The sequence below is a fragment of the Neodiprion fabricii genome, chromosome 5, assembly GCF_021155785.1.
Source record: "Neodiprion fabricii isolate iyNeoFabr1 chromosome 5, iyNeoFabr1.1, whole genome shotgun sequence".
NCBI classification, from domain to species: Eukaryota; Metazoa; Arthropoda; class Insecta; order Hymenoptera; family Diprionidae; genus Neodiprion; species Neodiprion fabricii.
In genome coordinates this window covers 35,055,063-35,068,151 of record NC_060243.1, presented here as the reverse complement: position 1 = coordinate 35,068,151, position 13,089 = coordinate 35,055,063, and the positions used below count along the sequence as shown (strand labels likewise).

Below are 13,089 nucleotides of genomic sequence, written 5' to 3'. Positions count from 1 at the left end.
AGCTCAGCAAATGTAACAAGTACCGACCTACGCGGAAGGTGAAAATGTATTCTTGACTGTAGCTTCAAGGTGAAAAAATTACTGCTATAAAAATGTAGTGGACGGTAGATTGCCGTAAGGAATTCGGCAATGCTCGAAGCAGAATTCATGCGTCTTTGGATGGCGCTGTTTATAGTCTGGAGAGTAAAATGAGCCAATGAAATTGTATGAGATACAAATGTAAACGTTCTTGGTGTTGGAGTGGGAAATGGCATGATCATTGCATGGTCGTATCGAGACGTGGGTTCAGGATTGAGACACGTTAAAGGTAAGTGCGGTGCATATCTTACCTTTTCCCCGTAATCACCCTCAACGGCGACGGTGGATACGTATTTCCAGCCCAGTCGACGCACGACTTCGACCATCGCTTGAGCCTGGAAATTGTCGGGCGGGACGACTCGACTAAAGTATTCGAATCGGCTCTTATCGGAAAGTTCGGTACTCGTAGAGGCGTAGCTCAGCTGAGGGATCTAGAAACAATTACGGATGATAAACAAGTGAAACAGAGTGCAGCGCGTCATGAGCGGTCGACAACCAATTGGGGCGGGGCTGGATTTGCGAATTTGAAAAGTTTCGAGAGCGCTAAATTTCGAATTTGTTCCTGGCGAAACTTACAGTAGAGAAATCAATTTTTGACGAAATATCAAAGTATCGAATGATCCGAAACCCAATGCTCAAAGTTCCGTAAGTGCGCAGTTCTGAAAGGGGAAAATTCCAAAAGGTATAAATGCCGAAAGGGCATAATTTCGAAAAGCGAAAGTTCCGAAAGTGCGAAAATGAGAAAATATTTACATCCGAAACATCGAAATTCCGAATGATCGAAGAATTTCAGTTCTGCTAATTTTTGGGTCGGTGAAATTTCCCCGCTTTGATCTTTCTTTGTTTTGGATTTTCGATATTTTAACGTTCGGAATTCTGGTTATTGTGATTTCCGGTTTTCGAATTTCTTACATCCACTCGTCGAGTGAACTACGCTGCGTGAGTATATTTAAATTTTCGGAATTTTACCCTATCGAAGCTTTATTTTTCGGAACTTTGCTCTATCGGATCTTTACTTTTCGGAACCTTGCTCTATCATAACTTGAATTTTTGGAATCTTACATTTTGGGACTTTGAGCCGGCGGGTTTCTGAGCATATGAAATTTTGTTGTTTCAATAAAAGTTTGATTTCCTTACATCAAGTTTCACCATCAAATAATTTGAATTTAGGCGGAATTTCGGAATTTCAACCCTGGCCCAACCGCTGCGAGAGCCGGTTTTTCAAAGAGCTTAAAGAAAGCAGCTTTTGATCATTAGTCATTGCACGCTCGGGTTGATCAGATAATGGTTAATTGTAGTTTTGGGGTAGCAATGATTAGCGTTGGTTTCGCACGGTCGGTTCCGAACCTATCCATATTTTGTTAACATGATTAAGCTACAATCTCAAAAGAGGCTTGTGCGTTTGTGAATGTCGACACACATCTGTGACCGAGGATTCAATGCGTTACCTATAACTTATCAGTGACCGATCGACCGCGCCTCGCGCTACCATTTGTGCGAGATCTCCCCGGTATCCTAATTCTTAGTGAAAAAAAAAAAAAACGAAAAACTTGCGAGATCAGCATCCTGATAGATTTATTCTTGGCTCAACCCCGTTTGATGCGTACGTGATAAGCAATCGACTTTGTGTATAATTGGGCCGAACCGTAGAGCCTCAAGTGATGGCCTCAAGGTTCTCTTAGCTCTTTCATCCAGACATTTTCCATGCATGCGGTTCACGAGAAATTTTGCATACACGGACATTTGAGGCCGCTGATTACAATTCTGAACTCGAAATTTGAAAATTCACAATGGCGCAGCCAATATGGCAAATAAACAACAATTGCTAGGAAAAAAATGTTCAAAAAATTCCGTAAAATTCTGAGCGTCCCAGCGTGAATTGAAGTGTTAATAGGCATATGATGTTGGTATCGAAAGTGATGAACGATTTTCTTTTATATCGATTTAGTTCCAGCGCTTCACCAATCTTATTGTAAGCACTCAGTAGCCTTGTGAATCACCTTATTTCCAGCTTTCTCGACATCACTTATACGAGGTTGTAGAAATAGCGCGCGTTTCTTGCATTGTACATTTAACGGAATTCAAGCATTGCACTATTCCGACGGAAATCCTCTGTATTCACATTTACTCGAGACCGTTGGAGATGCTCTTAGAAGCTCGAGTTCAGCTCTAATTGCGATTAAATATTAATAATTCTTTTTCATACACTCGGTGAACTGTTGCACTAGAGTCTCGACTTGAAAAGCACATTATGAGAATCTTAATGCAAATGATCTCTTGTCTCGGAATGTTGGAAGATGACCATTCCGCAGCTTGAAACATTTCGCGTACGTAATGCCGTCCTACTTCCGATTCAATAAATTTTTCATTTTTAAGCTAGCAGTGGGACAGAGCAGCTGCTCCATATTAACAAAAAACCTGTCAGTTCACCCGAAAAATCTTTGCATTATTCAGTATTTACGGGTAGGTATGTATTCATACATGATAAATAAATCTCTCAAAGGAAAATCGAAGTATTTACGGTTTCGGCAGCGGCAGCGGCTGCAACAAATCCAATTCATCCAAACTTGTTTTCCCGACAAGATCCTCACCGCTTGTAATATTTTCCTCTCCATCCCGACAACCGAGCTATGACAATAAAAAGCGCCACTCGGCCGTGGCGTCTCCGAGCTTTGTTTGACGCAGCCTTTCCTGAATGGGATGATATCATCAACGTCCAACCTCTGCTTCACCATTTTCTTGAAACCTGGTCATCGCTGCTCCTAACAATAAGTATGGGCACTACGCGTTCTCCGCCAGCGTTGCCAAGTCAGAGACTTTCGCACTAGATTTAACAACTTTCAACACTCTTCCGGTGATATTTTTTCTCATTTGTGACCAGTACCTAATCAGGTGACTATATGAACCCGTTGCATTAATTTTTAGTCACGTTATTCAAATTTTTTATTTTTTTATTTTTGTTTATTACTGGTTTTTTCGAGCGCATTCAGCATTCGGTCGTTCTAGGGATTCTAGGGATTATCGACCTATTCTTCAAATCTTCAGTCTACATTTTAAATTGCAAAAACATGTGCCGACGCTGAAATAATGGGAAAAACGTGCTCCAAAACATAATCAAACTCAGTATGTGCAATTGTCATTGCTCAATAAAATAACACATAATGTAAATATGTAATAAAAATATAAAAATCAAGCATGCTGAATGCCTAAAATATATTCTTATGAACTTTGTTTTTGTAGAAAATATGGTACGACTCATCGTCATCAATACTCTATATACATTTATTGCGATGAATATAAAATATATGTAAATTCAGAAGTGTGAACGTGCAAATATTAAAAACATTTGTAATACCGTTTTAATAAATAAAAAGGCACTATAAAAAAATCTGGTGACCTTTCGTCCCAAAGCATGAATCTTTCAACTCGAGCTAGTGAAACGCCTAGATTTTGAGTTGGCAACGCTGAGACTCTCCGCTTTCAGGGTGACCAAGGGTGGACCGTGGTTCAGGAGACGAGACTTTGCCCTTCTTTCGGAATAAAAACCTCCGTTGATTTGTCTCACAACTAATTCCAGCGCCTCGAAGCCCTCATCCGGCATCAAATTTGCATCTTTTGGATCCAGCCGCTATCCTCCGCGTTGCAAAGTTGAATCCCACATCACCCTAAGCCCCTCGGAGCAACTGATTCGTGAAAGGCTGCACGGGCGGACGCGTTTTCATTCAGCCGAGGGATGATTCGGGACAAATATGCGAGCTAATACGCCTTTCAGTCGAGGCCAAGTGCTGCCGGGACACGTGAGGAAAGTTATGGGTATAACTTTTTTCACCAGAAAGAGGGGAAATTTTTGTCACCCGACGGCAGCGACGTCGTAATCAGATCTAAATAAAAATTTGCTCCCAGCGTTGTCACTCGATTTATTCTGCAAGAGCGGAATAACCCTGATCACTGTCTTAGCGTCGAGGAAAAATTACAAGTTGTAGCAATAACCGTTCAGCCGAGTCGAGGGAATTTTCTTTTTTTATTTTGTTTTTTTGTTTTTATTATTCATTAGTACTTGCGACAGTTTGGCGACAGTAATCGATTTCCAAACTTTTACGCACCGCTCCACTTTTCAAGAACTTGCCTAACTCCGCCTAGTAGTTCAGGAGGTCGGGGAGTTGGATGCTGAGAATTGACAAACTCGAGGGTGTTTTGAAAGTTTGAAGTCAGGTAGGTACGTAAAAAGCAAACAAAGGTTGGCCAAGTTTTAAATACCCCATCAACCAGATGAAACGTGTTGAGCAAATGTCGGCGCATATTTTACAAAATTCGCCCCTATCGAGGAAGCGGATAACACTGGAACGTCCCAGAACTTATCTTAAAAACAAATTACTCACCTTGAACAGCCGGAGAATGTTGGCTACCATGATGGAAACTACGCTGAAAGAGGCTCCGATGACTCCGGTTACTGGCTTGTGCGGAACGTATACCGGTGGTTTTCCGCTCTCGCACTTGTACTCGGACATATCCTGAAACAAAAGAAGCCAGATAGTCGCTAGGTGACAGTCCTCAGTCTTTTGATGCCCATATAGAGGGCGATAAAAGCAATTTTTCAAGGATTTTCCATCAAGAGTCGTTACAATTTATTAATGTATATTCATAAAGTTTGTACAAAAATTTGAGACTGATCGGTTCAGCAGTTTCCGAGAAATCTTGCTCGCCGACTTTGAAAGCATAGTTTTGAGAAAAATGCGTTGAAAGTTTGAAAAGCACTTTATACGCTTCGGGGGGCGACTTTGCAAACGTGCCCGTAACTTCGAGAATATTTGTCGGGTCGACATGAGATTTGCAGTGTATATACTTCAATGTATGTACATTACGAAAATGAAATTTAAGAAAAGAATCGATTTTTGAAAAATTCTAACTAGGTATAACCTCTTAAGAAGATTCAGGTACAAATCTCTTGGGTCACATAGTCACTGTTAGAAATATAACGTTTGGATTTAACCCGTTCGCTTTAAACTGAAAATATTTTCTTGAAATGTCTTTATTTGAGCGAAGAAACATTTTTTGTAAGGTTTTAAGATGTTTGGCATTTGCTTCAGAAATTAAGTTTTTTTTTTTAAACTGCGATTTTCTTGTAATGCGAGACTAATTGTATAAAATAAATAGAAAATTTTACCCCTACTTCATATACTTGAAAATTATTTTATATGCAGTATATCTCGAGAAAATCGTAAGAAATACGAAAATCAAGATTGTACGCTATAGTGTACAAAAAATCGAATGGTTTAACCCCATTGATGAATGTTATTTGTTCTCTATTTTGTTCATTTTACTTTACCTATTTTACGTCCAAATTATTATTTTAATACTTATATAGCACTATCTTTCGTTTAAATTTACCTTGACTTGTTATAAGACCTAGTTTTACGATTATTCACATTTTATTAAAATATAATGACGTTATAATTTAATAATATACTTCCTTGTTTTATGACACCAGAATTAAAATGTGTAAAAAAAATAAAAAATTAGCAGAGCCTCACATCCTCGATACCTGGGTATCGTATACGTTTTCAATTTACGTAATTTTAACTCAGAGTAAGTTAATTACGACAGGCGTATAATGAAATAAAGGATAATACTGCATTGTTGTCACAGTTCCTTTAGGTGTCAAACGAACGTTAGTCGAAGTTAATTTGTTCTGGGCGTGATTTGACCTTTGGATAAAGCCATGAAAAAACGGAGACTAGACTGGAATGTATCATTTTTCGAGGCCTGTACTAGACGAAAGTTGAACAATTTTTCGAAACTAAACAAAACTGAGTCGCGATTGAAATTGTTGCGGCAACCACAATACGGGAATGAAAATGTATATTACGGATGTGAAGAGTTGGAAATGCGAGAAATGGTGCTGAGGTAACTTGATTCGGATTTTAAAAATCAGTGAAGGTATGACAGTCTACTCAAAAACAGCAGCATAGAATTATTTGATGCGAGGCGGAGACTCGGTTTGTACATTGTATACTTGAGAGTATTAATTGAGAGTATTCACGATATTGAACAAAGTGTTTCGCGATGCTGCTCGTAATTGGAATGTAGACGGCAGCCATGCGAGGCCTCCAGAGTTTCGTCTAAATATGACGCGATAGCAAACATCGCCGACTACTACTCCGTGGGGCTGGTTAATGTATCTAACTCGATATTGACATTCACCAAAATGCACTACTGCAGCGTAATACCGAGAAGCCGACGTGATACAGGGCGCCCCATGCCTAGAATTAATGAACTCACGACAGTCACGACGCCTACCTTCCAAACGACATGGTTTTCGTCGATGTATTCACGAGGTGTCCACGCGGTGAGTAAAGAGCTTTTGACGGGCGCGTGTCTTACTAGGAGGATATCCCAGGTCGATCTCTCCGATTTCATTTCTTTTGTAATATTTTATAGCAGCCTAAAAACTAAGTGACGCGTATTTTTTTGTTATCTGCCATTAAACACTTTAGGGGGGTGAAACCACCCTCCGAAGTAAGAAATGTCAAGGGACGATTCGACAATTTTTTATTTTTTTTTTTCTTAATTGATAAAATTGCATTTTTCATTTCTCGTTATGAGAAATCGTTTCCAGTTGGATTGGTCAAGAAATATTACGTTCTTGTGGGTCAAACTGCCATTTCGCCGTTCACAAGCATTATTTTGGCGGGTGGTTTTACCCCCTTAAAGTATTTAGTGGCAGATGAAAAAAAAAAAAAAAAAAATACGTGTCGCTTAGGTTTTACTCTACTATAATAAAGTAGAAAAGAAATCAAATCGGAAAGATAGACTTGGGATACCTTCTTTGTTAGCGAATAAACCGGATGTTAAGGGTCGTCCCTCCACGACAAATTTTTCATGGATCTTACACTGGAGTATAAGGGTTATCCTCGATAGGGCAAATTAGTTTTTCATCGTCGTTGTAACAAGATTTGATCGATTAAGTGATTAGCGATTCAACAATATGCATGGAAAAATGAGAAATTTACCGTTCAATCTAAATGATCTTTTAATCGTCTCTCCTCATCTACATAGTTGTAGAGAAAAATGTAGAAACTTCTTCTAACCGCATAGTATAAATTCTGCAATTTTCACCTTGAGGAAATTCTGTGAAAAGGTTGAAACGAATTCCAACTAAATGAAGCAGGCACTAAAAAGAATAAGCGAGTTGTTAGGTAATACTCGAGGTATTTTGGTGTGTTGATAGGTAATTGAGATTCATTATTTTCCGTCTCGTGTCTCAAGTTTTCACTTATACACGTGTAGAGCAATAGTAGACGCAAAATATTATGTCAATTGGTTGGCAGTCTGATTTTCCCAGGAAAACACAGCTTCGCTTACGGTAACGCGTATCTTCAAGTTTTTCGGAATTAGTCATTTTTGCGACAGTGCAAAAAAGCGCGTAAAATATTCTAGTCCTTTAAAGTGGTCAAATTCATACTCCGTGCACGCGCATTCGTTTTTGGAACGCAAGACTGTGAAACAAGAAACTGTAAGCCTTACTTTTGTCAGCCAAATAGCATCGTGTACCCGATAAAATTAAAGTTTTTTACGTCTTACGCATTTGCAATATTCGGCTCCGGCTGACATATGTTGCAAACTCTAGACTGTCGACGCGAAAATACCTACTTTGCATCCCAGATACGTAATCTACTACTTCTTTTAAATTATAATTGAAAGTGACAGGGTAAGGGTGAGGGTAAGGGTAAGGGCCTTTATTTACTAATTTTCCGAGGGTGAAGAAGGTTGCGCCGTTCTACCGCGTCCACAGAAGCAGAAGGTACTCGCACCCTGGAATCCCTTAGACCTATAATGGTCGAGGGATTTCGACTCAAACCTATCGTCGTGATCCCACTTGACACGCTCCCTCCGGTGTTTATGTGCAAGTGGAAGTTGCCCCAGTCAAGAGTCAAAAGCCAATACCCGGGGTTTGTGTGCTATGTAATACATGTAAGTAGGCAGATAGGCCTATAATGTGGGTGCATGTTGTGAGATCCTTTGGCGAAGAAGCTAATTGTAAGCTGAGCCCGTTGATACAGTTCCACCGGCACGAGGCAGACGAGTCTTGATCGCTGCTTAATTTCTCTCAACGTAATTTACATTCGCGATGTTAACGTTAGTTAGCATTGGATGAGCTGCTCGTTTTACACCGTCTGCTTGAATTCCGACGCGTTTTCAGAACGACCGATACATAGACTGTGAGAACCCCGGATGAAATCTGACTCCGTTCCTGTAGCTTCGAAAATAGCCCACCTCGTTTGGTGCTAAATCCGGCGACGCTGAACGTGATGTTTATGAAAAAGAATTAATAAGAGATCCCGCGTAGTAATTGACGGTGGCTTGGTCACCCGCTTGTGTGAAATCGGACCCCGAGTGGAATCAAATTTGACACTGGATTTCCGACGATGTAGGCGTGTACGAGTTACATGTTATACACAGTCAGGGTGCTTTGTAGAAAAATTTATTAACGTATTATTAACGTGTGCGGGGAGAGAAGTGTTGTATCGAATTTCGGTCACCTTTTTAAATCTGTATGCGTAGAATGTGTGAACACATACTTCGTGAGAAATTACGGTCGAACTATGCGAGTTCTAAGGCATGATCCTACGTTCAGAGAAAAAACATTACCCCAACCGCGGAATCATATATTGGAGGTATTGCGATGTTTGTACCTTTAAATGTCAAGTAAATTTCCACCGCTCGTTGGTCACTTCAACCTTCTAATATCGCGGAAAATAGCCTTCCGAAAGCTGAAATCACACAAGCCGTATGTATGCTTTTATTTCGTTTAAGAAATTAAGTGGCCATCCCAAGTTTTGCAATCACAGTTTGGAGACCTTGCCCCAATGTGGCTATGTATTTGCCACTTTCATTTCGGTTCACGTGTTTTACATTACACTACACGTTAACACATACAGAAATTAAACAGTTACGAAGCGATAGATTTTCAAGCTCGTGGAGTAAGCCTGTCATTAAGAATAGAAGAGGATTGATTAATTAGCTCAGAAAATTTCGAGGCCGGGTTGCAGGTAATTGAATTTTCCGAACTTGACTTAGGGCCGGGGTTACGCTGGGGTTTTCAAAATGAAATGATTAATTTCCTGTGTTTATTCGCTCTGCGGAACACAACGGGATTGTGTCTCTAAATTCAAACAACCGATCTGAAACAAACAAATCGTGCCAATTGAAGGCTTATGGGGAGCCATTCCTTTCGCTTGGTTTCCGCATCAGTCAGCGAAAGCGACAGGTGAATAGGCACGTATTTCATCAAAGTCGCCGAATGAATGACAAGACCTCAAGTCCCCCGTCATTCCGTTTCTAGCTCAGCTACATTCTGCCGATGGCAAACCGAAAATTATGAAACGTGCCAGCATCGATACGCGAAATAAAGGTTTGAATCAGTGATCGAGAGGTACGAACATAACCTTCGCATTCTGTCGGATAATCAATTGATGTAAGAGAATTCATAATTCTAGAAAAAAATGCCGATGATCTAGAACAGATTCCCCCGTCAAAAACCGTTTTCGAATCCTTACAGTCTGCGCCTTTTTACTTTTCATCATAAAAACTATTTCTCATGGTATGGATGACATAATATTTGCACGTGTAACATTACCTTCCATGCAGCTTAACGCCATCCTTAGACCTCGACAGCTCTTTTTTCTTTGACAAGTAACGCGTCTGTGAGAGTAAAAATTTCTGAAGCGTGGAAATCAATTGAATTTCTATAAACTGTGGGAAGCTACAAGCAGGTGCGATGGAAAGTTTCTCCGAGGGTGAAATTCGTAGCTGCCCGACAGCTGAAGGAGAGGTATGGTACAATTAGTTGAAATCCGCAGGCAAGTTAAATATGTACCACGCAAATGCGGTGTGGTAAACCGTCAAGTAGGTATAGCTGGTCAAACATCGACTGGAAAACAAAAACTAATTAACAGGTAAATAAAAAAGTTGAAGCAAAGTTGTTGCGCAAAAAATTCATATAACGTCGTGAACTTTTCATCAATCAGAACGAATTACCAAATGGATTCGTTCCGTCGAAATTTCTTCCAGCCATTGGGATATATTGAAAAATAGATTTACTCTACTTTTACTTGGCACAGCTACTCGATCGTGGCGAACCTCTTCGTCGTTAGAGCGTCGGGCCAACCGTCGATGGGTTGATAATAACTGTAATCTAATACAGCAAGCTGAGGTATAGAACGGAGGGAAAACTCGTGGATCTCGCGTGTGAAAATTTCGCTCTCCATATTTGCGAATTTTCCGTGAATAGTACAGCCATTGCTCTGAAAATTGCCTCGAGCAGTAATTATGGCTCCGGAAGAGTGTTAATTGTCCACAGTAAATTGCTTGCGCGACGCACAGCGAGTCAAGTTGCACCCAGAAGCGCATTGGTAAATAAACATTGTAAACGGCAAATTCCAATCGAGTACCGTACACGAAAAGTCAACTAATCTGAATAATATATGGTATTGGCTTTGTTTTCGATTGTTCACGTTCTTACCTGATTGGAAAAATACAAGGGCTAGCAAAATAAAAGAAAAAATAAATATAGCCTAGAAGTTCTGCCGCGAGAAGCAGCCCCGTGTTGACCGTTGCAATTTCAAAACGAACAGAATGAGTTGCCACAGTGAAACGCGATCATAAGGAAGAATTAACCTTTTGAGTCATAGTCATACATGTCTTACATAAATTATACATTTTGGCGTTCCTGACTCTGAATCTGAAAACGGATTTATAAAATTTAAGTTGGCGGATCCAATCACCACCTAATCCCTGAAAATCCCTGCATAGAGTTTTTTTGACCGTATTCGATGATAATTTGAAATTTTCGTCCGCCATATTGGATTTCTGAAATCTGATCTCATGTTTGTAATCAGTGACCCCAAAACCAAAAGAATAGTGTCTTGTTATAAAAGTCGGCTCAGTACAATAATGTGTAATTCAAAGGGTTAAATCATGAATTTCACCACCCGTAGCTTTAATTTGATAAAGTTGTCTAGTCATTACGACAGCTGACCAGAAGTTATTTTCGCGCTAATTTTAATTGGCTCGCCGCAAGCCACCAGAATCAATCAGACTGCCTTAGATTCACGTCAGACAATTCTTCCAGTTCTGATCAAATAAAGCCCGGCAATGATTTGGTGGAGTTGAGGCCACAGTCGTTTGACCGAAAATGAAACATTATACCGGAACGATTGTACGTACGAAGTTAGCCAGGTCGGAGGAATACTATCTAATTAACGGTGTTAAAATCGTGAAAATCTTTACGATGATGGGACAAGCTTGGAGAGTCTCTGTTATTAACGCTTATTGCATTACCAGCAACTTCGTAATTATCGTCAGTCGGTATTTCTAAGATAAGATGGTAAATGCAATCAGGGCACAGATAGGTCTTGTACTTCCACCATCATCCGATAGTTATTTCAGCGATGGTTGATACCTTTATTGATATTTCACTGATAAACTATAATTTAAACCTTAACACAGTTACTGTAAGAGAACACGGTTTTCCATATAGACTTGGTCATTAGTAAATTTTGTTAAGACTAAAACTGGCGGTTCAGTGACGGCGAGAATTGCGACATGGAAATTCCCTACTGGACAAAATATTCGAAGTCCAGCCGATTGAGGATCAGTCCGAATCTCATGTTTTCACGCTCTGGTGATTCGGATTCTATGCCCGTTTCTTTGCGGCTCTTTTGCTGGGTCGAGGGTTTGAAGGTATCCTAACGTTTTAGGGTCCGGGAACTGGTCCTGAGGGTAACATTAGGGCAATGGTGAATTGAATATCATTACTCGGACGGAAGATTTGTCAACTTCAAAACCTCTACGGAATTTCAAAGGATTTGCATTATAATCACCGTGGGGTAGCCGCAATTATCATGTTCAAAATGTATAAAATTGTTTCACAATTTACGTAACTGAGTTAGGAAAAGGGTAGCCAACACTCGTACGTATACGTCGCAGCGAGCGGAAGTGAAAACATGATCCTATATAGTTGGTGGAAAGAGCTAGAAGCCTCGTTTCTGGTAAGCTCATTGTTTTGCCGACTCACTCTCACCCTTTCAAGGGCCATAGATTGATGCCGCACGCTTTCGTCGAGAGTAGGCACTTGTAATCGCCGGGACCTTCTTCAACCGCCAGCAGAGTACCTAACATACGTCCGCCGTTGCAGCCACTTTTCAGATTTAATTCTGAAATATCTGCTTACAGTGTGAATACGCGCGGCGGAATCTCAGGCCAAAGCTGCAGGCGATACGTGATGCGCAGGGCGCAGGTCATTCAGGGATTAGGGAGGGGGGAGCCGAGAAAGCTCGGTGCATCTGGCCCGGCGTTTTGCCTGTATTTGTGTATCCATTTTCTGGGTAGCAGGTGTGGAGGAGGATTTTCAAGTGGGTAGAAGATGCCGGGTCAATAGGAAGGAGTACAGGGCGGGAAGAATGACCGCCTCACGTCCGTCGTAACGGTTCGCAGGCTAAATAAACAGCCGTAGGAGGGTGTTTGTTTGGTAATAAAATTCGTGTTCTACGAGGGTTCGGTCTGCAGCGGTATATCAGTACACGAGCGAAACAAGAGGCGTGCAAGAGAGCTAGATGATCAATGCTGTATGTCCGAACTAGAGTGTTTACCCCTTTGATTCACGCTGGGACTTTCAGCGTTCCAACTTTTTTTTTTATCGATTTTTGCTTGTCAAACTACTTTTTTGGTAACAGCTGCTGAGTTTTTGGTTTCACACGTCCATGAAATATTTCCAAACCTAAAAAAACATAAAATTAATTTATTTATTTATTTATTGTGAAGATATCCCGGGTAAATAAATGATTGAAATTCGGATTTTTCCACGAAAAAAAAAAACACTATCTGCTAAGCTACCATAAAAATCCGAATTCCAATTTTAACACAAACTTGATACATACCAAAAAGTTTTATAGAATATTTTCAAAACTATTCGTCTTATTGTTTTTTGTCCGCCATATTGGATCCACCATT

The 13,089-nt window shown here is 40.3% G+C and overlaps 1 protein-coding gene across 2 annotated transcripts in view; it reads right to left on the bottom strand.

The window, feature by feature from the left end:
* LOC124183617 (metabotropic glutamate receptor 7-like) overlaps positions 1-13,089 on the bottom strand; it is a 75,912-nt gene that overhangs the window by 32,156 nt on the left and 30,667 nt on the right. For both annotated transcript variants that reach the window (XM_046572307.1, XM_046572305.1), the window contains exons 4-5: positions 4,458-4,589; positions 330-509 (exon numbers count right to left, since the gene is read on the bottom strand). In XM_046572307.1, the coding sequence (XP_046428263.1) occupies positions 330-509; positions 4,458-4,589 (312 nt within the window). The remainder of the gene's footprint in view (positions 1-329; positions 510-4,457; positions 4,590-13,089) is intronic.